General features: G+C 46.4%; 1 protein-coding gene across 1 annotated transcript in view; it reads left to right on the top strand.

Annotated features, from left to right (window-relative positions):
* Positions 1–27,636, top strand: part of LOC138467651 (glycogen phosphorylase, brain form) — a 760,591-nt gene that overhangs the window by 550,940 nt on the left and 182,015 nt on the right. The window contains exons 13-14 of the mRNA XM_069607828.1: positions 6,947–7,048; positions 9,198–9,345. Coding sequence (XP_069463929.1) covers positions 6,947–7,048; positions 9,198–9,345 — 250 coding nt within the window. The remainder of the gene's footprint in view (positions 1–6,946; positions 7,049–9,197; positions 9,346–27,636) is intronic.

The following is a 27,636-nucleotide window of genomic DNA, read 5'->3' as shown; positions in this document are numbered from 1 at the left end:
GATAAAGTAAATCTGGGTTTGAGTAAGGCTGAGAAACCTTCTGCAGCAGGCACATGACCCAGTATCTGTTCATGATAAATGACTATGGTCCAGGACTGCCATTGAAAGAGGAGGGAGGGAGGGAGGGGGGAGGGAGGGAGGGAGGGAAGAATGTTATTTTGTTGTCTTTTAAAGGTTTGAATAAACCAATAAAAATAAAAAAATAAAATAAAAAAGAATGTGTGCACCTGAGGGCTTCAGCATTGACAAAGGAGCTGCCCTTTCTGCTCGACTCTTGCCCTTTGGAAAAGATTGGAAAATTGAGTTTAAAACCCACCGAAGACAATTGATAACTCAGAGCAGCACATTTCAAGGTAGCTGGTGTGGTGATGTCATGCAAATGCATTCTAATCAGTAACTCCCCTCCAGGTGAGTTAGAATTCAAATGTAGCCATGGCCTGCACAGAAAATGATCAACAGGCTGGCTGTGCTGGTCACACCCCCTGGACCTTGTGTGCCTGCTGCATTAGTGCATTTGTTGCACATTTCTTTATTTTGCCAACTATGCATGATTCAGGGAGAGCAACTTCAGCATCAGATAGAAGAGTTGGGTTAAATCTGATTCTGAATCTGGTAAACCAATAGGATTATATTGTGAATGAATGCATTTGAAGTAAGCATCACATATATTGAGACGGCCTGAAGATGTAGGGGAATGATTATGATCTGGAGGGATTGGGCCCTGGTTGGAAGGCGGAATGTGCATGTGAGACAGCGTCAAGTAGGGACAGGAATAGAACAGGAGTAGAGAGGGGCTGAGAAGGGTTAAGCCCAGAACCCTTGGAGAGAGAGGTAACAATGCTCTTTTCTTGTTTCCTGAGGCAATGGTGGAAGAGCCAGCCACGTGGGTCTGCATGAGTATGTTTGCCCTATATTAACAACTACTAGTGGAAACTGCAACATCTACAGGAACAAAGAAGAAGGGTACTGGACCCCCATAAGCCTGATACCAAGAGTAAAGACCATAGTTACTGAAAGCAGACTGCTGCAGGAACACCCTAAGCCCACTATTGAGCAGAATGACCTGATGGACATGGAGAAGCACAGTGCATTCAACCCTTAAGGCCAAGGATGGCCAGAGGTTGTAAACTGAGGTGCCACTGTTTGAGGTGGTTTGAAGAGCTGTGTTATAAATTAAAACATGCTGTGACCATATCCTGTTGTTCTGTTCTTTTGTGCCACCTACTTGGATGTAAGGCGCTTCCCTCATAGGCCAGCCCACTTCTGCTTACCCGCCCTACCCCTGACACCAGAAGATTCAGGGCTGTGTGGCTCTTTCCATCTAACAGAACAAAGCCCTCACTATCCATTCCCAGAAAGAGAATAACCTCTGGGGAAATGGTGTAACATCTAAAAAGTCAGCTTTCTCTGACCATCCAGAAAGTCTGGAGCAATAGCAATAACATGCTGCTTACTCTGAAATGTCACTGGATTTGTTGAGGCCTGCAGGGTTCCCATTATTGCTGCCTTTTGGGAATGGCTTTACACTTCGCCATAGTCTTGATTAATTTCCCCTTGTTCTTCCTCACTACTCCAAATGTTGCAATAATGTGGGGGTTTTACCATATTTCTCACTCTTCACCTCTACTCCAGCATACCAGATTATACAGGGCACTCTAGCTCTCTCTGTCCCACACATTCAGTCATCACATCTGTCACTCCTTTCCCTGTGAGGTAGGCTAGCGTATAGGTAAATGCCGAACAGTCTAAGCAAAGTCAGCCTCTTTCTGACTTGTAACTGGGACGTCCCCGGCTCTATATACTTCTAAGAGAAACAGGCCTATTGGTAAGTCTTCCAATTTCTCAATGAGCCAGTCCCCATCTGCTTACTCTGGCAAACCAGAAGTAGGACTCGGACTCTGGGACATTCAATTCAAGGAACTGTATTACATTCACTTACAATTAGTCCGATCTCTTGGCCAGCTTCAAAGAAAATAACAAACTACAATAATGAAAATTAACTGGAAGAGCTAAGTTTCCTGTTCTAAAACTCAAATGTTCAAGGATAGGATATGCTTGTCAGGATGAATCCAAAACATAAAATACCTAGCCCAAATCCTATAGTAGCCTACCACATTTATAGAAAAAGCAACACACATAAATCTTAAGGGTTTAGCGACTAAAAAGATGCTTGACTGCTGCTTCTGTTTCAGAGTTTCTCCCTTGGATATAAAGTTCTTCAGGTGCCGCTGTAATGGCTAAATGTTCCAAATTTAGTTCCAAGTAAAATCGTACTTGAGGTATTTCAGTCTTTCTTTCTACTGACACCTCTGGGTGCTCTTTTCTCTTGTGTACCCCACTCCAGAGTATTTCTGTTCCCCACAAGGGCTTCACACATGCTTTCCCTCCACTCAGGGTATTTCTCTCTTGTTTCTCTCTTTTATCCCTGTTCCAGGTTATCTTCACTCTCTTCCCCTCATCTGGGGTCCCTTCATTGTTGTTCCCCTCTCTTGGGGTATCTTCACTCTCACGCCTCCTCTCTTAGGTTAACAAAAGGGATGAGTCTCTTACGTGACTCCATCGTACTGGGCTCACCCCTTCTCGCCTCTTGCCCTCCAGGAGTAATCAGGCCGCCAAGACTCCCTTCTTGAACTTTAGGTTGCTTAGCCCTTTCCAGAGACTAGCATGGGCTGCCTTTCTTCCAACTTCTCTGGGCTTCTGGATTAGAGGGATGTGGGCCTCTTCTCCCCCTCTGAGTTCTCTCAGGTTTCCCACTTCAGCACAGCAGGGCTGCTACCAGGCACAAGGGGTATGAAGTGATTATAACTAATTGAATTTTTAACTAACTGAAAACACCTAAAAAAAAAATAACGAATTTGTTAAAACTATATGTAGTGGGGAATGGAATAATAGTCTTGGGGCGGGGTACAAATATGAATAAAAAAGAAACGGGGGAGCTTGGGGGTGAACCCCCCACAAAGACTAATAATTTGTTATTTCTTTTATGTGTTTTTGGTTCATTAAAAATTCATTAGTTGTTTTGTGATTCGTTAAAATCATATGTAACCTGCACAAGGCAGCCTTCCCTCCCCTGCTTCAGGGTCTTCTCAACTGCATTCCCTTAACCAGCGAGACAGGCAACCAGTCCCTAGCTGAGACAACTTGCAACTGAGCTTGCTCTCCTTTCATTCAGCATCCCCTCCCCCCTAGCTGAATACTGATTGGCTGAACTGCCTGGCTTCACCACTGGTGGAAGTAGTGTATACATTATATCTTCCCAGAGTAGGTCATCCCTTATTGGTCAGTTCGAATAACAGTTGAGTCAATTAGGAGTCCCAAGAACTCTCTGCTGCTCCAGTTTATCTGTTTTTCTCCTCCTGGGTAGATGGTAGGTATTGCTCTCTTGCTATCTGGAAGAAGGTTTTATTTTATTTCCCCATGCCATTGTTGTGTTGTAGACGTTATTTCATACATTTAAAATAAGTTTAACCATAGTCCTTGATGAGGGAACCCTGGTCTTCTACATGGGAGGTATCAGTTCTACCACTGCGCTATTTCAGTGCTGCTGCTAGTCAGTGGTAAGGGAGGCTGAAGTATTTTTCCTGCAGCTGAGAAGTGTTTTTCCTCTCTCCATGCCGGCAGCTTGATAAGATGCTCCTCTCCCTTCACTGCTCAGCGTTTCAGAGGTAAGTTATCTGTGTGAGTCGAGAAAAAACCTTGCTTCACCACAATTCCTTTCCTCCTTATAATTGGACAACAGAGAAGGCCTCTCATACTATGTCCCACCCAGACAGAGCTATCTCCTCCATCACTGTTTTACTACATATATACTATAACATGATGTTCATCTGAGAAGCCATTTGAATGGTGCACAGTCAGTTACATGTTGCTCTGACTAACATGTAACTGCATTCACCTGAGTCGTCTGAGCCTGCACCTATCTGTTGTGAAGTCTTTACTTTTTCGAGTAGTCCATTCCCACAGGTACAGAGCCCTCTCACCTCTCTTCCTCTTCACCACGCAAACGCATGCACTTAACGCTATTATTCAACAAAGAATTATGTCAGCCAGCAGGTACTCCCTTTTCTACGTCAGCATGTACAGCTCTGTCTCTCTAATCAATTGCATTTAGATGTTGGAACACAAATGTGTTAGTTTCAGAGCCTGAATGCTTTTTTTTACCCAAACTTCAGTCAAACACCTATTAGAAGCTAAAGGCTCTCATTACGAGTTTGGCGGTAAGTGATAAAAGTGATAGAATTACTGCCACTTTTACCACTCTGCAGAATTAGGGAGTCCCAGAAAATGGGTGCTAATTGCACCGGTGGAATTTGCGTCCTACTTACCGCTGGACTCATAATGAGGGCCAGAGTTTGGCATCCTGAATAGTTTACTGCCCTGCTATTTTTCAAAGGATTAGTGATGTGTGGGAAGATGGTGACATTAGAAAGACAAATTATGCAATGGTCTTTCTGATGGAGTGATGCTGGAAATGCTTTGGAGGGACAAGGCCTCCTCGTCCTTGTCCTACTACTCCCCTAGTGTGTGTTTTCTGTATGTGTTCTAGACAGGAGTCCAGTTTGGACGCATAGCACTGCAGCTCTTCATTTTTTATTCTTGGGGAACAAAGACCCATGGGATACCCTTTGGCACCCATGGGTTGGGGTACCCCTAGTCTGTGTTTTTGCAGCACCTGTGTGTTGCCCATAGAACAGGGCATGGTCTGGTGGCAGCTACATGCTGTTTTCGCAGGAGCTCTGGGTCTCCCCCATTTCGGGACACCCAGGCCCTGCCAAAGGAATCAATGGATTCCTAAACAAAGGTAAGATGGCTACAGCCACTGCCTTCCTGTCCTGTTTCTCAAAGTCCCGAGAATCCCTGGCTTTGTCTCCCTTGCTCTGATTGGATGTTGGGTAGAAGGACCATATATAGTTCTGGGCTGCCCCTGCTAGACTGGTAGGTGCCTTCACAGGCACTGTTGTTTTGGGTACAGCCTAGGGGTGAGACTTGAATGAATGGAAAGGGTAGTCAGTTCACATTCTGTGTTGTGGGTGTCTGGTTTTGGTTGTCTGTCACAATGCCTGTGGTCTGCTTGAGCCAGCCCTGTCTAAAATTGGAGTGAATGCAGTGTTTGATCTGAAATGATGGGAGTTGCCCCCAATACACATCCACTGTTTTGGGTGTCTGGCTTTGAGTAAATTACCTGAATGCCCGTCTGCCTGGTCGGGTGCTGCATGATGAATGCACTAGTGTGTGATTGGCTGACTGAGTCTATCTCAGCCTTAGTGAATTGTGGGATTTGTGTATATGAGAAGACCCCTCACTTATCTCTTTGTCAGATGCTGCAAGTTGAAACCAGAAGTCAGAAGCTAGGAAGCTTGTTTCCCGAATCCAGTTATAGGAAGAAGTCTGCAGCTGCAACCTTTCAAGAAATCCAAAGGCTGCTGTGCTGATTCAAGGACTGATCAAAAGAAGACCACCGTAGGTTCACCGACGAAAACCAAAGGACTCATCCTCACCTTGCAGGCCTTGTCAAGGTCCACAGTGAGTTTCAGCTTCGTGGAGCATTCACAGCCGACATAGCCCAAACATAGAAACCACTGCGACAAACCTTCACTGCAGCCTTTCCGACTCTGCTTGATTCCCTGCTCCTGCTCAACAGCAATGACCCAGTGACTTCTTTTTCCAGAGTGGGCCCATCCTTGAGGGTGCTCATCGAGTAAAGCTGAGAAACTCCACTAATTTGCCTTCCCACGCACCCAAGGTACTGTGACAAGTAAGAGGGGCTGCCTCCCTCAGGGTCCATCCAGATTAATCATGGGCCCGGCTCTTCCGTTTCTTCCCCGGTACTTTGGGTGGAAGGATCTGTTGAAACAAAATCCGACAATTAATGAACACATAAGGACTAGGCATTTATACAAAAGCAAAGTATAGCTTCCTTTATATTGCAGGTTACCCAGTTGGGGATATCTCCACACAGAATTGCATTGTTTCTCTGAAAAGTATCCTGCCAGTGTTCTAAAGTATTACCTGCATTCTACATGTATGTCTGTGGGGTTAAACAGTGTTTAGTAATGTCAATGCTTTTTAATAACTGGTACCAGTGGGTGCATTATTACTTAACTAAGAATAACTATGGTACCACATATTACTGTATATATTGTGTTAACTATTTGAGTAGAATGCCATAGTACAAAGTGAGTCTTATTTATATGTATATAGCAACCTAACTTTAATAACCTTTAACAAATAAACTGTGTTAGCGCATCACATAGTGTATGGACATTCCTTTGGGTGGTGCTTGGGGATTCACTGTACCTAAGAACCAGCCTGCATCACCTCCCTTGAGTCTCAGCCTTGGCTGCTCGCCCAACGTTACCAAGTGAGAGCCTTGGCTGGGGTGCCTATGTGCCACTGCCCCAACCATATAGTGGGTAATAGTACAGATAACCCCTCCAGTCTTTACAGATGGCTATTATGTTCCTCCTACAAACTCCTCATCAAACCTCCCACTTCCCCCTTCTGTGATTTATTATAGTTTCTTTCAACCATTATTTTCCTTAATAACCATGGCAAAATTCCTCTGGCCTCTGACAAGTGGGAATGACAACCTCAATATATTGGACATCGCTTCTGGGTGCAGTGGCGCAATTGTCACTGCAACAGAGTCATATTGAAAGAACTGTGGTGCCCCCTTGTTTGTGACAAAATGCAAAGACACAGCCTGTGCCTGGTACTATCGCAAATGATGATGAATCCTCGGGATAGAGAGTTCTTATACATCAGCAAGAACACTACTAAAGGTAAGTAATTTTCTCTTCTCTTGCTGTGCTGTGATGCATTTTTATTCGTCTGGATTGAGCTGTTAGTAGTGTTTTGCCAAGGCATTAAAAAGCAGAAGTGGAGAGAAGACTTATTTGTACATATGGCAGATGTGTGATGCTTGTACTTTTTCCCATCCCAATAGAGAATTGGAGAAGGGTTCCTGTCTGACTTAACCCAGCTGAAGAACTTAATGAAATTTGTTAACGATGAATCGTTCATTCGGGACGTGGCTAAAGTTAAGCAGGTAGAATGTGTAAAATGTGATGCGTTGCATGCACTACATCCTCAAGCAACATCCATAATACTGTGTGTTTAGGTGTGGTATGGGGGGAAGGTGGATAGCGTTGGTCATGATGCCTGCACGCCACCACATGCTATTTGATGTTGGGCCTGGATGAGGTACATCAGGGAATCCCTGGACCGAAGCACCTCAGCCCAGGCCTAAGGCAGTAAATCATAACAGGCAACTTAGACCTAATGCACCTGCCCCTGCAAGGGAGCCTCGGGTGTGGCAAACTGGGCAATACATGGATGTCCTAGCAAGTTGCAGCCTTCCCCTCATGGCAGCATGGCTAGAAACTGGCAACTAAAACTTTGACTAATACTGCTCTACTCAACATCAGCATGCTCAAGGCTTCAAGGATCCAGCCAATGCAGCTGTGGGTAATGAAGGAGGGAATGCCCAATAGCAGACTTGTCTGCGTTATCCTGAACACGTGTGCGAGTTCCTAGGTGGCAGCCGAGTCGCATAGAAACTGGGTTTGAGATTGAAGTGAGCGAGGGGGGATGTAAAGAGAAATTAAGGGTGCAGAGATAGGGAGGAGCAAGAACGTGAAGACATTTGAAGACATCTCTTTGCTGGCAGTCTTTTTGCAGCGGTCACTTTAACTGACCATTGTGCATGAGGTGTCCTGGGTTTCTCCAATGTTGTGGCATTCATCACATAGGCCCTCAGCCAAGTCCAGATAGCTAGTGATCCATGTCTGGCAGGTAGCTTCAGAGACCAGAACTGCAGAATCACTTACCCATCTGACAGAGCTGGCACGTGAAGAGTCCCCAGCAACTGCAAATCCTGTACCTCAAAATCTGGAACCAACAGCAAGACCAGTTGTCACCAATTGCCCTAAAGTACATATGATTGCTGTTTGTTGGATCAGGGGTCTGCGACTGGGTTACATAACTAATTTGACACAATCTGTTACCCATTCATTCAAACGTGCATAAAGTCCTACCACTCAGCTACCTCAGCCTGGATTTTGGTGTATCCTGTCCTCCTGGATGACTGTGATAGGTAGCTTCCCTTCCCTTTACGGAAGCGTACATTTTTTCATTACACGTTCATTATATTTACTATTGTACTACAACAAATTTGAGCCTTATTGCTTTCTATGGGAGAACTTTGAAATACTTACGTACTCCCCCGACTTATTCAAAATCCTGGCTACTTACCTGGAACATTGCCGAACTATGTTCCTAGTACAGGGTTGTGCCTCATTAAGCTTAGTATTTAAGTGCTGTTGTTTTCACACCAGTATAACACCTGCGTTATATTGTGTAACATCTTTCTCCCTACTTTATATTATTGTCACAGTGTTGCTCTTTAAACTGTGTGAATTCTAAAGTGCAGGTTGTGTCCCAAGCTGTGAATGTATATGTGTATCTGTTGCTTTAACATATCTTTTAGTATCTTTTACTTAATGTAAGTGTTGCTAAATAGTGTTACCTTTGCAGATAATCTTTTGCTTGCCAAGCTCTTGTTTTAGTTAATTGTACCTTACACCAAACCCCTGATCTTCGTAGTCTTCGCTTAATTGCCAAAGAGTGCTTTGGATTCAGACTTTGTGTTAAAATGTTTGTGTCCACTAAGGTTGGGAAACCTGCAACAGTAATAATTCTGAAAAACCTTCAATGAGGGATGTGACCATGAAGAAGGATTCAAGCCCCTAGATTCATATAGCTTACCTGCCTTTTGATGGAACCTCTGGGGCTTAGTCACTCAATCCAAGTCCCATTCTTCCACTCTTGTGCATGCCTAGGGGGTGAACGGACATGGGCCTGAGGCCCAGGACCACAGGCCTAAAGGTACTCAGGAAGCAGATGACTGAAGTTCAGGGGCACCTAAAACCCCAGTGCTGTAACTGAAATCATCACCAAACCCGTGGAGAAACCCGATTAAGACTTGCCAGCTAAAGAACCAAACTCTTATGCAAAGGAGAAGATATGTTGTTGTTGAAGTTTTACCTTGCATACTTTTAGTTTGGGCCAAATCTGTACATAGGCCCAACAAACTTGTGTTTGAATATATCAGCCTGGTTCCACCTCATGCTGATCCTACTCAACTTTGTAGCACGGCACACACATGTGACATATTTTGGATTTTTTTATTCCGACAGGAGAACAAGCTGAAGTTCTCTGCCTACCTTGAAAAGACCTACAAAGTGAAAATCAATCCTTCGTCCATGTTTGACCTGCATGTCAAGAGGATTCACGAGTACAAGAGGCAGCTTCTTAACTGTTTACATGTCATTTCTCTTTACAATCGTGAGTGCTCTCTTGTTTCTCTATTGTACTATCGGTATAAGTATGGGATTCCGTAACAGAAAAGGGTACTTTTAGCTATATTTAGACGAACACATTTTGTTTTCACAATTTCAAGCCTGTTTGTATACTGAGATAGATGTTTTCGTAATTTGTCTGTTTGCTCCTTTGAGTTGCAGTGCATGTCATGCAGCCTTTTTAAAGGATTGGAAGTAGCTTTTGTGGGAGATCAATAGAGGGGCGGAATCACTGGGGATGCTGAACCTGTCAAGGGCATTTTATACAGTGGACAATGAAGTAATGCTTGAGTATATGAAATTAATAGCTGAAGCTGCTGAGACTACCCCTTGTCTCATCTGTGATGGGGATCCAACGGCTAGACATACCATCATTATCTCCTAAACAAGATCTTGTTACGAGTACTTGTACAAAGGAAGGCCAGAAAAACAAGCAAAACAGGTCTTCACCAAACAAAATATTCAGGTTGGATATTCTGTCCAGGACCTTGGTGGTGTTTTAGGAATTTAACCAAAAGAAAAGTGTCCCTCACGGAATTGAAGTGTTCAAATAACAGTTACCGATAAGTTTACAACCAGGCTTCCCCTAAGTCCTCCAGTGTGGCTTTCCATGAGCTCCTGAACCCTGCTGTTCCAGGCTTTCAGGGGTTGACAAACCCTTTTCATTTTGTCACTCTTAATATCAGGTTTTAGGGTTTTCAGGACCTCTCTGTGTTTCTAGGCGCGATAAGACAAGGGAGGGAAGACAGAGGGAGGACAATATAAACAATCTTATTAGGCCTTGTGACATTCAGATTGTGCAAGTGCGACCGCGCCAAAGTGCAGGGGGGAGGGGGAGGTGGAAGTGCAAGGGAGAGGAAGAGGGAGGGGATGTGCGATCAGGGCAGCAATGCTCTGAGTAAGTGCATCCAAGGAAGCACGGCTCTGGGTTACTGCAAGGAAGCAGGGGGCTGTTGAGGTTACAGTTACAGCCCCGATGGGCGCGGTGGGCCGGAGGCACTGCAGGGGAGACTGATCATGGAGGAGCAAGGTACCCCTTATGCTCAGAGGATAGCCAGGCAACCAGTCGGTGCGGCAGACAGGTCGGTCAGCAGCAGAGGGAGAGAGAGAAAGCAGAGGAGAATAGGAAGGTCTTGAGCTGCTTCCGGAACGTCAGGCGGTCCAGCTCAAGTTTGCGAGGGGCAGGGAGGCCATTCCAGAGGGAGGAGCCTACAGAAGAGAGAGATCTACCCCGGACTCTCTGCCTAGCGAAGCGTCTTAACCTCAGAGAGTTGGAGGTAGTTGAGCAAAGAGCTTGAGAAAGAAGGTATTTGGAAGAGATAGTTTGGATGTAGTGCAGGCACCGACCATAGAAAGCCGTGTGGACGATGCAGAAGGTCTTGAACTTGATCCTTACAGCCACGGGGAGCCAGTGGAGAGATTTCAGTGCTGGAGAGATACAGTCCCTGGGCTTGAGGCCAAGGATACGTCTCACAGTCCTGTTCTGGATTAGCTGCAGAGGGCAGAGAGTAGAGGAAGGCAAATTGAGAAAGAGGCTGTTGCAGTAGTCCAGCCTAGAGAGAACCAGGACCCTGGAGACAGTGAACCTCTGGGGGAAAGTGAGAAAAGGAAGAATACCTCTGAGGAGGTGCAGCTGGTAGTGGGAATTCTTAGCGAGGTTCGAGATGTGAGGAGAGAGGAGAGAGTGGAGTCGAAGATGACACCAAGGTTTTCGCCTCACAGTATGGCAAAGTAAGAGGGCCCATGGAGGCCGGCCAGAGTGACGGGGAAAGCGGGAGCAGGGATCCCATTGAGAACGATCTCCGTCTTACTGGCATTAAGGCAGAGATCGTTGGAGGTGCACCAATCCTGAATCGCAAATAGACGGTCAGGAATGAGCGAGAGGGAAGAGGAGGCTGAGAGGCGCTGAAAGAGAGCTGGGTGCCATCCGCGTAACACTGAAAGTTAGAGGAGAAAGTAGAGATCTGATGGGCCAAAGGGGCCAAGTAGACATTATGAGCCAGGGAGAGAGGTTAGAGCCCTGGGGACACCACATGTGGAGAGGGATGTGGTGGAGAGAAAGGACCCAGGTTGGACCTAGGAGGGCCGGTCCAAGAGGAAGGAGGTCAACCACTCCAAGGCCTGATCTGTGCTACCCAGGTTCTCACGAAGTCCATTGATCAGGATGGCGTGATACATCATGTAAGGTTGTTAGGCAGGTCTGTCTTCCGCCTACACATTCCTGGAGAGAGAGAGAGAGACTGAGTTTCTGCTCTGGAAGAGAGTCCAGTTCCCCCTCAGGTATTTCAGGTTTCTGGGGATCTGGTCCCCTGACGTTAGGCATAGCCATGGTAGAGAGTGTCCTATTGTCACCCTAGGGGTTATGTCTCTTGGACCTGCTTACTCCTTCTTCCCAGGGTCTTCACCTCGATCCTTCTTTCCCTTTCTGACCTTGAGGTACTATCACTGGTGTGTTCTCATTCCTTCTTCCACCTCTAATAACTGCCTAAGGCCAACCAGGTCTGCTGAGACCTTCCTGGTCTATCTTTCAGTTTGTCCACCTCCTCTTGCTGTCTTTCAATGTCCACTTCAGTCCCCCAGAAATTTTCCTAACTCCTTTTTTATTTCTCCATGTACTTTTGCTTGCTCCTGTCACCTTATTTCCTACTACCACCTCTGTGTCTCTCTCATCACCTACCTCTTTTTGCTAATATTTGTATCGTTCTCCACCTTCCACCTCTTAATATTCTCCAACCTCTGAACTCCCACCACTTCCTGCTCGTATACTCCAACCTTATGCTCACTATTACCAACCACCTCTGTACTGTCACCAATTTCCTCCTTGTGATCACTAATCTTCCCTGTATTGACACTATCCGGAAAGCCTCTCTTCTCTCTCCCACCTTCCTCAACCCTTTGGGTAATTTCTTTGCTCCTATGAGCACCACTCTTTCCCTTTGTGTGCTTAGCTTTAATAATCTGCATGCCTCTTTCAACTTCTTCACATATTTGTTCTCCTCTGAGCACCATCTTCCTTCTTACTACTTTTGTCATCCAGTTATTCACCCCTTTTGATGTCAGACTTCTCCCAGATACTTCGACTCCTTTCAATACTGCCCTCTTGCACCCTAATTTACATTATAATATGTCTAGCTCTCTTTCTAAGCTTTTCACCCTACTGTGTTATGCACCTTCTTCATTCCTTTGGCCACCACTGTCATTTCCTCTACTTTCTAACTCAATTGTCTCCAGGTCTTTCACCTTCTCTACCCATCAGGGCACGTTCTCAGTCCCTCAAGGCATCACCTTCATTCTCAATAATGTTACCTTCCTGGGACACAATTCTTCCATTCCTTGCCTCCTCTTCAGTTCTCTTGAGGCATCATCTGGTCTCATGGGTCTCCCCTCCACCTCCAATCCTCCTTGAGTGCTTCACCTGCCTCCTGGGTCTTTATTCAGATTGGGTCCCTTCTGGTGTTATGTCCTCTTGCCTCCTAGATCTCTCCTCCAGTCTAATCCAGCCTCTTGTGATGATTCACAGGATCTCGTCACTTCTCCCCAGAGGGGTGCCCTTCCCCGTGAGACTAGGGAGGTAAGATCTCCACACAACATTCCCCTTAGCTGTAGCAGAAAGCAGGACCTCACAGGGACAGACTCCTCTCCTGGGGATAAGGACTCCCTTTCTTTTAAAGAATCCCCTAACGCCCTCTCAGGGAACTTCCCAACAAAACACCAACCTCCCAACATAACAATCCCAGAAGCCTCTGCTTATTATAGTAATGTTCTACCATATATTCCTAGAGTTGACAAAAGTACTGAGAAGAAGAAGAATGCAAGGTCACTGAAAAGTACCCAGTGGTTGGCGGCCAACCATACTAAGCCTAAGAGGAATGAGCAAGGAATGAGGAGCACTCCGCAGAAGCAGGGGAAAGACTATGCTTTGATGCTGGGGAGGAACCAGCTAAGCATGGATAAAAGGAAAGTTGAGCTAGAGATATGTCTTCAGAAAGCCTGGGCAATTCGAAGGCCGAGACACAAGGAGAGCCGTGGAAGCCAGGACAACCACCCGCAAATTTGTGTTCGAGACTGCCAGATGAGAGAAATGCAAGGCAGGGAGCTGGCCCCTCTTGCCCCCCTGAGCAAGAAAAAGAGTTTGAGATGGCGGCGTGAACCAGCACGAGTGGACCGTTTGGTCCCTAAACAATGCTGATACCATCGAGGCCCAGAGTGCAAGGGCCCATCGCAAGACGGAGAAGGAAGTAGAACACGAGGAATCTGATTGTTGAGAAGAAGAAGGTGTCCCTGCTCCACAGGAAAACCCAGTGACGCTAGAACCCAAGAGAGAAGGCATTGGGTACAGCAGGAGATCCGGGAGGAGACCAGGGTGCTATATAGGTAGTCATCTTTCTCGTTCCGGAGGGTATGAACATTTAAGAAAAAATAAAGAGAGCATCAGGATTAATCATATTCGTCCCATTGGTTGTGAAAAGCTTAAAGAAACTGAAGAGTATCAGGGGACTCATCATATTCGTCCTAGTGGTTGGGAATACCTTAAAGAAAGTGAAGGATATACGTGGAGTCATCAAACTCGTCCTAGTGGTTGTGAATACCTTAAAGAAAGTCATATTCGTCACAGTGGTTGTGAACACCTTAAAGTAAATGAAGAGTACAGAGGGGCTTATTATACTTGTCCCTTTGGTTGTAAATACCTTCAGGAAGGTGAAGGACAGTTAATTTTCATTAAGTCCAAGGAGTGGTTGAAGTGTGATCCAAGAATTGAAAGCCATCTAGAGACACTGCAAGAATCCAAAAGGAATATGGTTCACAACCCTATTATGAGAAACCGAGGAACTGTATTGAAAGCATCAAAAGGGGAAGCAGAGAAGGTGGAAAAATTGCTTAGAAGAATTAATGGATTAGATACACAGGGTTATCAAGAACTATTTGAAAATTGACTGTCAAGGCTGGAACAAGCCTGTCCAGGACAAGGTAGTCATTCTCTCGGACCCCTTTATGTTTTCTTTTATACTTGATTATTGGTAGGGTTAGAATATGATCATTTTAGGATGGAGGACGGATCATTATTTTGAACTGCCAGACTGGCGACAAGGCCCATAGTTAATTTTATGTTAGCTAGGTCTAACCTTTGTGATTGGGACGGATAGGCCTTTTTTTAAAATTATTTTGATAAAAAGAATTGTAAGAATGACACCATTTGGTCCACCTCCTTCTTCCGACTTACCACATCCTCCTGGTCTGGCTTCGCTGAGCCTCCTGATCCAAGCCTTCACAGTCTTTATCAACCTCTAGTTCTCCCTTGCCTGGCCACACCCAGCTTCTTAAATCGCTCATTCAGGCCCATAGGTCTTGCTTAGTCTCTTGCTCTCTCCCACATAAATACTCAGTAGTCATGATCAATGCTATCAGCTGTTATCTAGCAAGAATTCCTAGGATTCCCTCTCACCATACCTCAAATCTGTACACACCATAGCCCAAATAATCTTCAAGACATTGATCAGAAAATCTATCATCCGTAAAGTCGCATATCTCCTCAGCAACAATATACAACAATATAGCTTTGGGAAATCCTGCAAACATGCTGCTGCTCAAAATGAACCAGACTCTATGAAGTCAAAGGGCCCAGGCTATGAAAAACACTCCTATTCCCCTTCTGCACCATATACAGCGATCAACCTCCTCACCTAAAAAAGGATAAAAACTCACCTTTTCTGAAATCTGTCTTATTATTCCTACAAGGAAGCACATACTAGCAATGTACTTGGCAGAGCAGCCTATTACCATTCAGTCAATCCTAGAGGTTTCATTTAAGAATTTAAAGTCAATGTATTAATCCAATACACTGCAACATTCTATTTACAGTCAACGCATTACTGTCCTCTCACTTTCTCTGCCTCTCAGAGAAAGTAAATTTGCATAAAACGGACACTCGACGGAACATAAACAAATGTTCACAGTTCGTCTGACAAAAGGTGAACCTTTTGTATAATGCTCATCAGTCTCATCTGTTATTTATTCTTTGCCATTTATTTGTTAGATCTTAACATTGTATCACTCCTAAATTGTTGAATAAAGAGAATTTCACTGCAAGGAATTCAGAGCTTCATTCTGAGGTTGGCGGATTTACTAGTCTACCAAATTTCTAGTGGGTCCAAAAAGCTGAGGAATCTTTGAGCCACATTGGGAGAAGTATATATGAAAATGTCTGCTGTGATAATGTGGATACAACAGGTAACTGAACACACATGGATTTATTAGTTTATCCCCCTTATTTGTCTTTGCAGGGTAAGGTTTGAGGAATTCCTATGGTGCAAGGGAGAAAGACAAGGAGAGAGACTCTCATGGAGCATTGTCAGGATGGAAGAGTACACTAAATCAGATTACAAGGCCTAAGCTAAGAGAACCTAATGTCCTAATTCCGACGTCCAATTCCCTAGTCTAATTCACAAGGTTCCAACATTTACGCATCCGATAAACTGTCTCTGAGTACACTGGCATGGTATTTAAAGCACATACCCATGCTTCTTTACCTGACCTTAGCATATGGTCCAGAAAATGAGCCATCCTCTGGGAATCTCTACCTGTATGGCACACTCCTACCTGAGCAAGACCATTCAAGTTTCTCCTTCTTGCCCTAGGAGTGTCCATGGGTAGGATTTTGTTGCCCTCACCTGGATTCTACCTGCATCCTTTTCAGGTGGCAATATTAAACACCCCTGCATCCTGATGGGTACATCCATTTCCCCATTAGCCCTGGATCTGGTGATTAAAGTGGGCCTTGTGGTTCTGCCTCCTTCCTGTGTGTGTTCTCTCCTTTCCCAAGTCTAATCAGTTGGCGTGCATTTTCCAAGGGTTCGTGTTTGCTAATGATCCTGGCGCTGCTGCCCAAGGGTTCAACAATGGCTCCTGCTCACTAAGTACTAGTCTGTGCTGTGAGCATATGTCCTCTTCATTACCCCATCTTTGTGGATTTCCGCTTGTCCTCTGGTCTCTTGGCTTCCGGATCCTAGGTGCACAGAGTGAAAAATCTTTCACCATAAGCAGACTCACACATTGCACCCAGGCAAAGTGCAAAGTGGCCCAAACACAGCATTCAAAATATCCTGTGCTAAACTTTCCTGATCATAATATTCTCTGGGTTTCTTCTTCCTGGTACTATTTCTCTTTCAATATTTCATTTGGAGGTATCCTCACGTCTCATATATGTTTTATGGTGGTGTGATGAATCTGCTGATGTCATCACTCCTTTCCCAGAGGTAGCCTCTGCTCATATGGCCGGAGGATGGCAACTACTATCTGATCCTGGAGATGGCTATTTGAGGGAGGACCACATGTGGGGGGTTGGGGAGGGGGAACCTCAATGGGTAGGGACTGACATCATTGGATGAAATATGGTATTCACGTTTTCCCTTTTAGGCATACCCCCTGAATACCTCAGGCCCTATGGCATATTGTGACAGTAACCAGCAATATTCTCTAACACTTAGCCATAACATTTCTAAAAATCATGTGGTGACAGCAGTAACAAAGACTGACAGGAGGAAGAGAGCAACCAGAATGAAGATTGCTCAGCTGATCCAAAGTGAGCGGTCTAGCTGCTGGAGAAATCTGATTGGTTCCAAACAATTCCCTTCAGTAGTAATGGAGTTTAAAAATGAAGCTGACGAGAAACACAGAGAGATCCAACCGGCTAAGTGCTGCCGGCGAAGCCAAGGAGACGCGAGAGAATCCAGAAGCTGGCGAGCATTGTGAAGAAGGAACACAGAAGGAGGAATCAGTGGCGTATCGAGCAGAGACTCTTTTCCGTTGGCGAGAGAGAAGCTGAAATGGGACAGAAAATTGAGACGCTTCATATGTGAGGCAAAGGAGCTTTGCCCTGGCACGAGAAGCTGAAGCAACATGCAGACGCCCTCCGGTGATACGGCCGCGCCGCCCGAGCTGGATTGAAAGTATCAAAGGCAGAAAGGAACCCAGGAGGGGTCAGAGAAGACAGAGGAGACCTCCAAGAACCAATGAGCCCAGAATGGAAGGTTGGGGCACCGGGAGGGAGCTGGAGGAGCCATTCTTGGTCCCTAACTGAAACAGGAGCATGTTCCCTGTGACCCACACCACATTAAGTTTCAGGGGCCCTGTATTTGTGGAGTTACAAATACACCAGTAAAAGAGGAACTATGGGGGGGAACATTTACCTGCAGATTTTGAAAGTGTTTGATTATATGGGAGAAACCTGGCAGCGGAGTATACCGGGTATTCTGAGAGTCTGGGACACGCACCCTAATTGCATCAAGAAAGGGTATGAAAAAGAATCCTAAGTAAGACCCATGCCTTTGGGATTGTGAAGTGAATGACCTGTATGAGAAAGTCCTGGGAGGAGAGTGTACCAGGCAAAGCCAAGTGGGCAAAATAATCCTAAAGAAGACCCATGCCCTTGGAACTGTGAATTAAGTGAACTGTACCTTAAAGTCCTGGCAGGAGAGTATAGCAGGCAAAGCAAAGTTTATGACAAGGAATCTCAAGGAAGGCCCATGCCCTTGTGATTGTGAATTGAATTAACTATGTTCATTGCTGACTCAAGATCATGCCGCAGCAGATCCTTGCTGACACCATCTTGGCAGATTACCTCAATCTACACGAGCTAAGCCCTCTTGGGCCTCATGCATTCTGCTACCAAGCACTTGCTCCTTCAAAATATGGCAGCCGCCGTATATGCCCCACGGCTCGAGCGCTGCAGCCTCCAGAGCCTGCCTCTGCACATTGGGCAACCAGCAGCGTCTTTACCCCGCATCACGGGAGCCGACAGGCAAAGCTGGCCCCCAGCAAGGCCTTCCATTAAGGCCTGTTATCCCTGTCTGGCCCTGTTCGGGTCTGAACAGGGGTGTTCGTCTCTCTCTGAATTTCCCATTGACTCTCCGCTCCACCAGCCCACATCACTGCTGATATCATCGATGCACATCAGGCTCCTCCTCTCTCACTCAATGGTAAAGAGTCAGACAGTAACGGAAGTAAGGAAACAAATACCTCTGATTCACTAGCCTCGCCTTGCTACTGTCCCGATTCCTTTTCTGCCTCCCCTGAAACACCTCCCCACATCTGGGGTCTACTCACTATCTAGAAATTACACCCATGCCCTTTTCCACTGTATGCCTGCTCCTGGACATCCTTCTTTTTTTGGTGTACACCTGTGAGCCGTCCGCACCTACCATTGACCAAGTGCATCATTATAGGAAGGAACAGCTTACCTTGCAGTTCTTTATTCCTCTTAGGTGCCGGAGTTTGGCGAAGAAATGATGAAGACAGAGGTGGATCATGGAGGTGCTGTGAAGGCTGGTGAGTATAGCGCGGCGCTGGAGCAGGCGATGCGACGTGCATCAAATAATGTCTTTCTTCTTATTCGAAGGCGCGATGGATCCAGAATCAGGTGAGGAAATAAGTATTGTTCTTGTTCTAACCTTTTTCCTTCTTTCTCCCTTTTTTCTAGGAGCTCCAGGCTCGAGGCAGGCGTGGCAGAAGACTGGATGCTGGCTTGCAGGCACGGTGAGCGTTACGCTGCAGGATGCAGAATAACGCGAAGCGTGAGCTGCTGTTCGTGCGTGGTTTAAATAGCCTTCAAAGTAGTCCCAGGTAAGAAGTTCCCAAGACCACACCTGAGTAAGAAAATAGTCCCTGAAAATAAGTAGTCCCCCTTCAGACCTCACATTGGCTTGAATGCTGAGCAGCATGGTCTGCATGAGGTAAGTGAAAGCAAATGAGCCTGGCGCCTATGGTGCCAGGACTGACCCCTTCTATGAGCCTGGCGCCTATGGCGCCAGGACTGTACCCAGATAGCCCCTAGCCGGGGCTGCTGGGTTTTTCCCAAGTATCTGGATGCCCGGGGGTAGGAATCATAACAGCACTCCCCCCCAATGCCCCTCCCAAGGTCGTTCTTCCTCTTGGCCCTGGTTTGTCTGGGAAGTCCAGATGGAATTTTTTCACCAGTCGGGGTGCATGAACATGGTCACTATGTTCCCAGGATCTTTCTTGTGGTCCGTAACCTTTCCAGTCAATTAAATAAAAAAGTCTTCAGTTAACTATCTTAGAGTCCAGGATATTTTTAACTTCAAATTCGGGTTCCCCATCAATTAGGATAGGATCAGGTGGATTGGTTAATCTTGTCACGGGTTGGACTGGTTTCAGGAATGAAACATGAAAGACGGGGTGAATTCGCATGTTAGAAGGTAGTTCCAATTTAACGGCCACTGGGTTGATGATGGCCTTAATGGTGTAAGGTCCCAAATATCTAGGGTTAAAAGTCTGAGTTCCTTTCAGGGGTATGTGTTTAGTAGCCAGCCAGACTTGATCCCCAATCTGGTATTGTGGAACATCACTCCTATGTTGGTCAGCATTTCTTTTGTATTTCTCTTTTGCCCTTTTTAAATGCTCTGTTGCTTCCTTGAAGTCTTGTGTAATAGTAGAGTGGAAATGATTCACCGCGGGCATTTCTAGGTGTTGGGGCAAATCGAGTTCAGAGGTTCGAGGGTGATGCCCATACATGGTAAAAAAGGGGCTTTGTCCAGTTCCTGAGTGTACAGAATTGTTGTATGCGTATTCAGAAATCCACAAAATATCCTTCCAATTACCTTCGGTTTGGTGTAGCATGCAACGTAGGTATTGTTCAAGAGTCTGGTTAGTCCTCTCTGTTTGACCATCAGTCTGGGGATGGTGACTGGTAGATAACCTCATGTCGGTTTGCGCCAGTTGCCAGCATCTTTTCCAAAATTGTGAGATGAATTGACTACCTTGGTCTGAGACCAATACGGAAGGGAATCCATGTAGTCGAACAATAGTTTCAAGAAATTCCTTGGCTAAAATTGCAGCGGACGGTAATCCCTTTAAAGGAATAAAGTGGGCCATCTTGGAAAAAAGATCTACTACAACTAGAATGGTGTTAAATCCACTACATGGAGGCAGGTCAGTAATGAAGTCAAGAGACAAAGTGTGCCATGGCATAGGTGGAACATCCAAAGGTTGTAAATGACCAGCTGGTTTCTTCTTCTGGCTTTTGTTTTGGGCACAGATTCCACAAGATAGCACAAATGATTTAACGTCTCTTCGCCAGGTGGGCCACCAAAATTGCCTCTTAATTTTAGCTTCAGTTTTTGCGACCCCTGGATGTCCTGCAATCAGCATATCATGATAGTTGGAGATGATTAATTCCTGTAGCTCCTTGTGTGGTATGAGTAGACAATCTTGATAGTACGGTAGATCATTGATAACTGAATAATCTTGGCCTTTCTTTACCCAGTCCTGTAGGGCTGCTGGATTAAAACGTTGCTTGATTTTTGAATGAATGTCTTCTAGAGTTTGTAGAGTAGTTATGCCAAGGATCCTTTCTTCTGAAATTATAGGTACAGGTTCCGGGTTCGAGTATGCTTCTCCCATTCCTATTCGGGATAGGGCATCTGCCTTGCCATTTTTACAACCTGGTCGGTAAGTGATCACAAAATTGAATTCTGCAAAGAATAATGCCCACCTAAGTTGACGTGATGATTGGGCCTTGGCTGTCTTCAAATATTGCAAATTCCTGTGATCAGTGATTACAGTGATGGAATGCCTGGCGCCGAGAAGATAATGCGGCCAAGCCTTGAAAGCAGATTTGATGGCCAATAACTCTTTATCGGTAACCGCATGGTTTAATTCGGGTGCTGAGAATTTTCTTGACCAGAATGCTACTGGATGAAGTTGGCCGGTTTCCGGATCCTTCTGAGACAGGAAAGCTCCCATGGCTAAACTGGATGCATCCGTTTCAACTACGTATGGAAGCTCGGGCGAGGATGCTGTAAAACAGGTGCAGACGTGAATTTCAGTTTTAGATCTTGGAAGGCCTTTTCAGCTTCTTCAGTCCACAAGAAGCGCTTGTTCTTTTTCAAAAGTGCTGTGATGGGATGTACAATATGAGAAAATTCAGGGATAAATCTCCGGTAGAAATTAGTGAAGCTAAGAATGCTTTCAACTCCTTTAACTGAACTGGGTGATGGCGATTTGAGAATGGCGTCCACTTTTCGAGAGTCCATTCGAACTCCTTTTGGGGTCAGGATAAATCCTAGAAATTCAACTTCTGTGGAATGAAAGACACATTTTTCCAACTTTGCAAACAACTTGTGTTGGCGTAATTTTTCAAGAACTTCTCGAACATGCTTAACATGGTCTGATCTTGAGGAGGAGTACACTAGAATGTCATCTATGTAAACAACAACACAGATGTCAATGAGTTCGCGAAAAACATCGTTGATAAAATACTGGAAGGCTGCCGGTGCATTGCACAACCCGAAAGGCATCCCCTGATATTCGAATAGTCTGTACTTGGTGCGAAAGGCAGTCTTCCATTCATCGCCTTTCCTCACGCGTACCAGATGATATGCCCCTCGGAGATCTAACTTAGTATAAATACAAGCATCCTTAACTTGGTCCAGTCATTCGGGGATCAGAGGCAAAGAGTATCGTTTTTTACCGTAATTTTGTTTAATGCGCGGTAATCTATATATGTTCTCAGGTCACCTTGCTTTTTAGGTACGAAGAACAGAGCTGAGGATGCAGGAGACTTGGATGGGCGAATGAAGCCATTAGCAAGGTATTGATCCAGGTATTGTCGTAGGTGAAGGTTTTCAGGCTCCGTAAGGACGTAGATCCTGCTGCATGGGGGTTGTGCACCGGGTACAAGATCGATCTGACAATCGTAAGATCTGTGAGGTGGTAAAGTGTTTGCCTGTTCTTTCTGAAAAACATCCAGATATTCTTGATATTCCTGAGGTAACTGAACAGGTGGGTTAGTGACTGTGGCCAGGCTTTTGTTCAAGGTTTTTTTTGGGTAACAGGTGTGTGCACAGTCTGGGAAGGTCATTCTCTTCTCTCGCCAATCTATACAGGGATTATGTGTTTCCAACCATTATTTGGAATTGTGGAGCCTTGATTAAATCAAACACAATGCTTTCTCGATGCTCATCTTGACCCAACAGTGTCATCTCTGTAGTGGAATGAGTTACTGGCCCAGAGGCGATTTCAGTTCCATCGACGGTAGTGATGACATCTGTAGTGGTTCTTTTGCAAAGAGATAGGTTCATACTTGAAGCCAGTTCTTGATCCATATAGTTTCCTATGGCCCTGCTATCTATGTACGCTCTTACTGCATGCATACATGATGGCTTCCTAGGATCATTGAGGACCATTGGCACGATTAGGTGCGAGGTCTGAATGTCCTTCTTTAAGCTCGGCAAGCGGATCTCTATGCTTGTCGGGCGTGGTCGTATCCCGGATCAGACTCTGTTTGACTCTTGTTCGCAGCTCCTACCACCTTTTTGGGTGGTTTTACCGGGCAAGCCCGTAGAAAATGTCCCGAGGTTCCGCAGTACAGACACAAGTGCAACTGTCATCTCTTTTCTCTTTCCTTCTGAGTTAAAGGTCCCCTAACCCCCCCGATCTGCATGGGTTCCGGTGCATCAGTCCCTTTGGGGGTAATATTGGGTTTAACCAACACTCGATTCTCGAACTTTGCTCGATCCGCCTTTCTATTCCGAAGTCGGTGATCTATCTGGGCCACTAAGTCTATATATTCAGCACAATCCTGAGGTGGGTTCACAACTTGAGCCAAAACATCTTTGAGTTCTCCTCACAGTCCACGATGGAATAATGTAATTCGCTTTACCTCGGCCCATCCTGTTTCCACCACCAACCTACTGAAGGTAGCGATATAGGTTAGTAGATCCTGGTTACCCTGTCGCAGGGACAAAAGTTCGTTATCCAGGGCCTGTCCCTGTGAATGTCGGGCGAATAGTCTTTCCATGCTCAATTGTAAACCCTGAATGTCACGAAGAAGAGGGTCGTCCTGGTTGACTAGAGGAATCAACCAATCGGCTGTGCTACCACTGAGATATGATAGTACGAAGGCTACTTTGGCTTGATCATTTGGAAAGGCTCCAGGTCTGCATAAAAAGTGCAGGCGGCATTGATTCATAAACACGGCAAACCTTTTGGGGTCCCCAGCAAAGCATTCGGGCGGAGCTAAAGGAATAGTTCCTGGTAGGATTAATTGCACAGGGTTGCTTGATGAAACAGCAGTTGGGTTTCCCCCTAGCCCAGGCAGGGGTGTTTGTCCAGCCTGGCTTTGCAGCAATTGCCTAGCAAGGTCATCAGTTAGCTCCTTTGACAAAATCAGTTCTCTCCTGAGCGCATTAGTTTCCTGGCGGGCAGAATGTGCTTCAGCCCTTAGTTCCCCTAGTAATTGGGCCAGTTGGTCAGTTTCTGAGGTCTCCATAACGCCCGGGTGGGAATTTGTGGCTAGGCTTCGCGTTCTGTTACGCTCACCTGGCTCCCACAGGGGCGTCGATCGGAACTGGACAGCTGCGGTTTCCACCCACTTGAAACGTAGTGCAGAGTTGACAGACTGGACTGGCTCATCTAATCTCGTCTGCTTGACCCGAAGAAGTATTCTCCTGAAAGTGGAGAAAGGGAATTAGCCACCCATGGATTTGAGTGATAAACCCCCCACCCACACTGTTCTCCCCTCTAATCACCTCTGATGTCTCTTTTTATATTCTCACCTTAGATTTTTAAAGGATGAGCTCTCCATCCTGCGTAGAATGCAGGGGCGCGTGGATAACCAGTTACTTCACTGGTCCGAGAAATTGGAGAGTTCCAGAACAATATTGACTGTGAGGTTCCTGGCGAGGAGCCGTAAGTATATAGTTCGTAAGAGTTCAAAATGTCTGACTTTCACTCTTGTCCGATTCCTTGCAGCTTGCAGCTTGACCCTAGAGAAGATTGCCTCGTGCGGCTGGTAAAGTTCAGGTAAGAGTCTGCATTATCCAACACTGTCCCGTAAATGACACCTGTATGTAATCTGTTGCTTTCTCCCTTATTACAGGTGCAGAGTGAGAAATTATGGCTTTTTGAGGAATAATACCTCCGGCGGTAAAATCAGGTAAGTCTATTATGGTGAAAGACATTCCCTTGGTTTGTTCTTTCGGCTCACCTGGCTGTCCTTTTGTTCCCCTTAGATGCCAGAGTTCGGTGAATATGAATGGAGGCTGCGCCGGCCCGTGGAGATGAAGAATGCCTCCGGCGGTAAAATAAGGTAAGTCTATTGTGGTGACTAATATTGCCTTATTATTCTCTCGGCTCACCTTGCTGTTCTTTATTCCTCTTAGGTGCCTGAGTTTGGCGAAGAAATGATGAAGACAGAGGTGGATCGTGGAAGTGCTGCGAAGGCTGGTGAGTATAGCGCGTCGCTGCAGCAGGCGATGCGACGCGCATCAAATAATGTCTTTCTTCTTATTCGAAGGCGCGATGGATCTAGAATCAGGTGAGGAAATAAGTATTGTTCTTGTTGTAACCTTTTTCCTTCTTTCTCCCTTTTTTCTAGGAGCTCCAGGCTTGAGGCGGGCGTGGCAAAAGACTGGATGCTGGCTTGCAGGCACGGTGAGCGTTACGCTGCAGGATGCAGAGTAACGCGAAACGTGAGCTGCTCTTCGGGCGTGGTTTAAATAGCCTTCAAAGTAGTCCCAGGTAAGAAGTTCCCAAGACCACACCCGAGTAAGAAAATAGTCCCTGAAAATAAGTAGTACCCCTTCAGACCTCACATTGGCTTGAATGCTGAGCAGCATGGTCTGCATGAGGTAAGTGAAAGCAAATGAGCCTGGCGCCTATGGCGCCAGGACTGACCCCTTCTATGAGCCTGGCGCCTACAGCGCTAGGACTGTACCCAGATAGTCCCTAGCTGTGGCTGCTGGGTTTTTCCCAAGTATCTGGATGCCTGCTCCCGGGACAGATGGTCCTGGTCCGGATGCCCGGGGGTAGGAATCATGACAGCATATCCCACTGAAACCCCCACCCATCTTGAAAACGATCCAGCCCGTCTGTCAGAAGAAATATCACTGATTTACCAGGGTTCACCCTTAGCCCGGAAAGTTCCCCAAATTGCTGAACATCCAACATAACTGGGTTCAAATTAACCTCAGGGCAGCGCAGGAACAAGACCATATCATCCGTGTACAGCGAAATTACCACTTTATGGGAATGCAATTGAATCCCCCGATGTATATGAAACTCCCTCACTCTCTCGGCCCCAGGCTCTATCGCCAAAGTGAACAAGAGAGGGGACAAAGGACACCCCTGGCGTGTTCCCCTTTCAAGCAGAATTTGTGCAGTCATCTGCCCTTTGACCCTTACCCTTGCAACCGGTTTTTCATATAAAAGTGATACCAGAGCCAGGAAGAACCCCCCCCAGACCTAATATACGCAGGACTGCAAATAAGAATGGCCATTCAATAGAATCAAAAGCCTTAGTGGCATCCAATAGAACTGCAGCAGCTGGGTCCGTACATGGCAGGGCGGCCATCAGCTCAAACATTCGCCTCAAACCAAACGACGTCGACCGCCCAGGGATAAAGCCCGCTTGATCAGCCCTAACCAGTGTAGACATCAGCGGTGCTAAACGGGACGCCAAGATCTTGGCCAGGATTTTATTATCTAAATTTATCAAAGATATCGGGCGATATGAGGAACAATCCCCCTCAGGCTTCCCCGGCTTCAATAGCACTACCACCAAGGCCTCCCTGAGAGATTCCGGTAGTCGACCAACAGTTACCGCCTACTGGTATACCCGCAGCAGATAGGGAGCCAATTTGTCAGAAAAACATGTATAAAACTCAGAGGTAAACCCATCCGGGCCCGGGGACTTCCCATTAGGCAACGATTTTATGGCCTCCTGCACCTATTCTAATGTCACCGGCCTATTCAACCACTCCCTTTGCTCCTCCGAGCACCAGAACAAACCCACCTGATCGAGGTATGCGTCAATATCCGCCTGTGAGGTGTGGGACTGGGCAGCATATAGACGGGTATAAAATGCGTGGAACTCACTGAATATCGCCTCGTCTTCAAAATGATTCGCCCCCCTCTCATCCGTGATAACCGCCACTCTGCCTCCCGAGGCATGTAACCGCTTGGCCCTAGCCAACGACCTACCCGGAGCCTGACCATCACCATATTTCTGAGGGGCCGACCTGTCCCACAGATACTTAACCTCCCGCTGGGCTAACGAACGGAATTCCTGAAGGCTCCTCATTATCTCCCCCTGTTGAAGTTTGGAAGGGACAGGAGCAGCCTCCTGCAAGGCGCGTATCTCCTCCTCCTTCTTCTCCAAATCCTTATGTATCCTTTTCAGTATACCCGCCTCCTTAGAGATACACTGCCCCCGTATCACACATTTAAACCCTTCCCACATGATACAAACCGAGGACACCGACCCCTCATTCACCTCAAAATAATTGTCAATAGCCTACCCCAGTTCCTCCCGAAAAACCATATCCGTGAGCTCGTCACTTTTGAACCTCCACGGTGGCCTCCCCTCAGCCCGTCCCCCCAGCCGGACAGCTAATGCAACCGGGGCGTGATCAGAGAGAGTGCGAGCCAAGATCCCCACCCCAGTCACCTGTCCCAGAAGAGTCTCAGACACCAGGAAGTAATCCAGTCGAGCAGCCGAATTGTGTGGCGCAGAGTAGTGAGTATATTGACACACCCCCGGATTCCGCACTCTCCAAACATCCGCCAATCGCCACACCTCCTGCATGCCCCAGAGTTTAACAGAGCACCTACTATATAAATGCGGATGCTGCCCCGTACGATCCCAAGCAAGGTCCAGCACTGCATTAAAGTCCCCCGCCCATAGTACCTCCCCCGCAGGCAAATCAACCAATTGCCGCTCAACCCACTGCAGCGATCCAGTCGTATCCTGATTAGGGCCATAATAACAAATAACGTATATAACCCCCCTTGAATGAGCCCCTGAACTATAAGTGCCCTCCCCTCCTGATCCCTCAGCACCCTGTTCAGTCGGAATCCCACCGATCTGTGCACTAGAATGCACACCCCTCTAGAAAAGGAAGAGTATGAAGAAAAATATCTGTGGCACCCCCAGCATTTAACAAAACTCGTTTCTGAGTCTAGCGTCAGGTGGGTTTCCTGGTGAAAGGCCACCTCCACCGGATGACGCCGCAGATATTGCAACACCTTTCGGCATTTCGGCGGATTGTTAAGGCCCCTTACATACCAGGTCAAGAGTTTAAGTGTCGCCATTGTCGAGCAGCCCAGAACCTACCGTGCATGCAGCAACCAACCACCAACAGCGTTGTGTTTCTCGTGCTATTCCCCCCCTACAGCAACAACCCCCCAACATCCCCACCCCGACCCCTACCGACAACCCCCCAACTTGTCGGTGTCTCCACAACCCCCTACCCCCGCAGCCCCC

Source organism: Ambystoma mexicanum, chromosome 4q, assembly GCF_040938575.1.
Source record: "Ambystoma mexicanum isolate Mex_15411 chromosome 4q, UKY_AmexF1_1, whole genome shotgun sequence".
Taxonomy (NCBI): domain Eukaryota; kingdom Metazoa; phylum Chordata; class Amphibia; order Caudata; family Ambystomatidae; genus Ambystoma; species Ambystoma mexicanum.
This window is presented reverse-complemented; position numbering and strand designations above follow the sequence as displayed.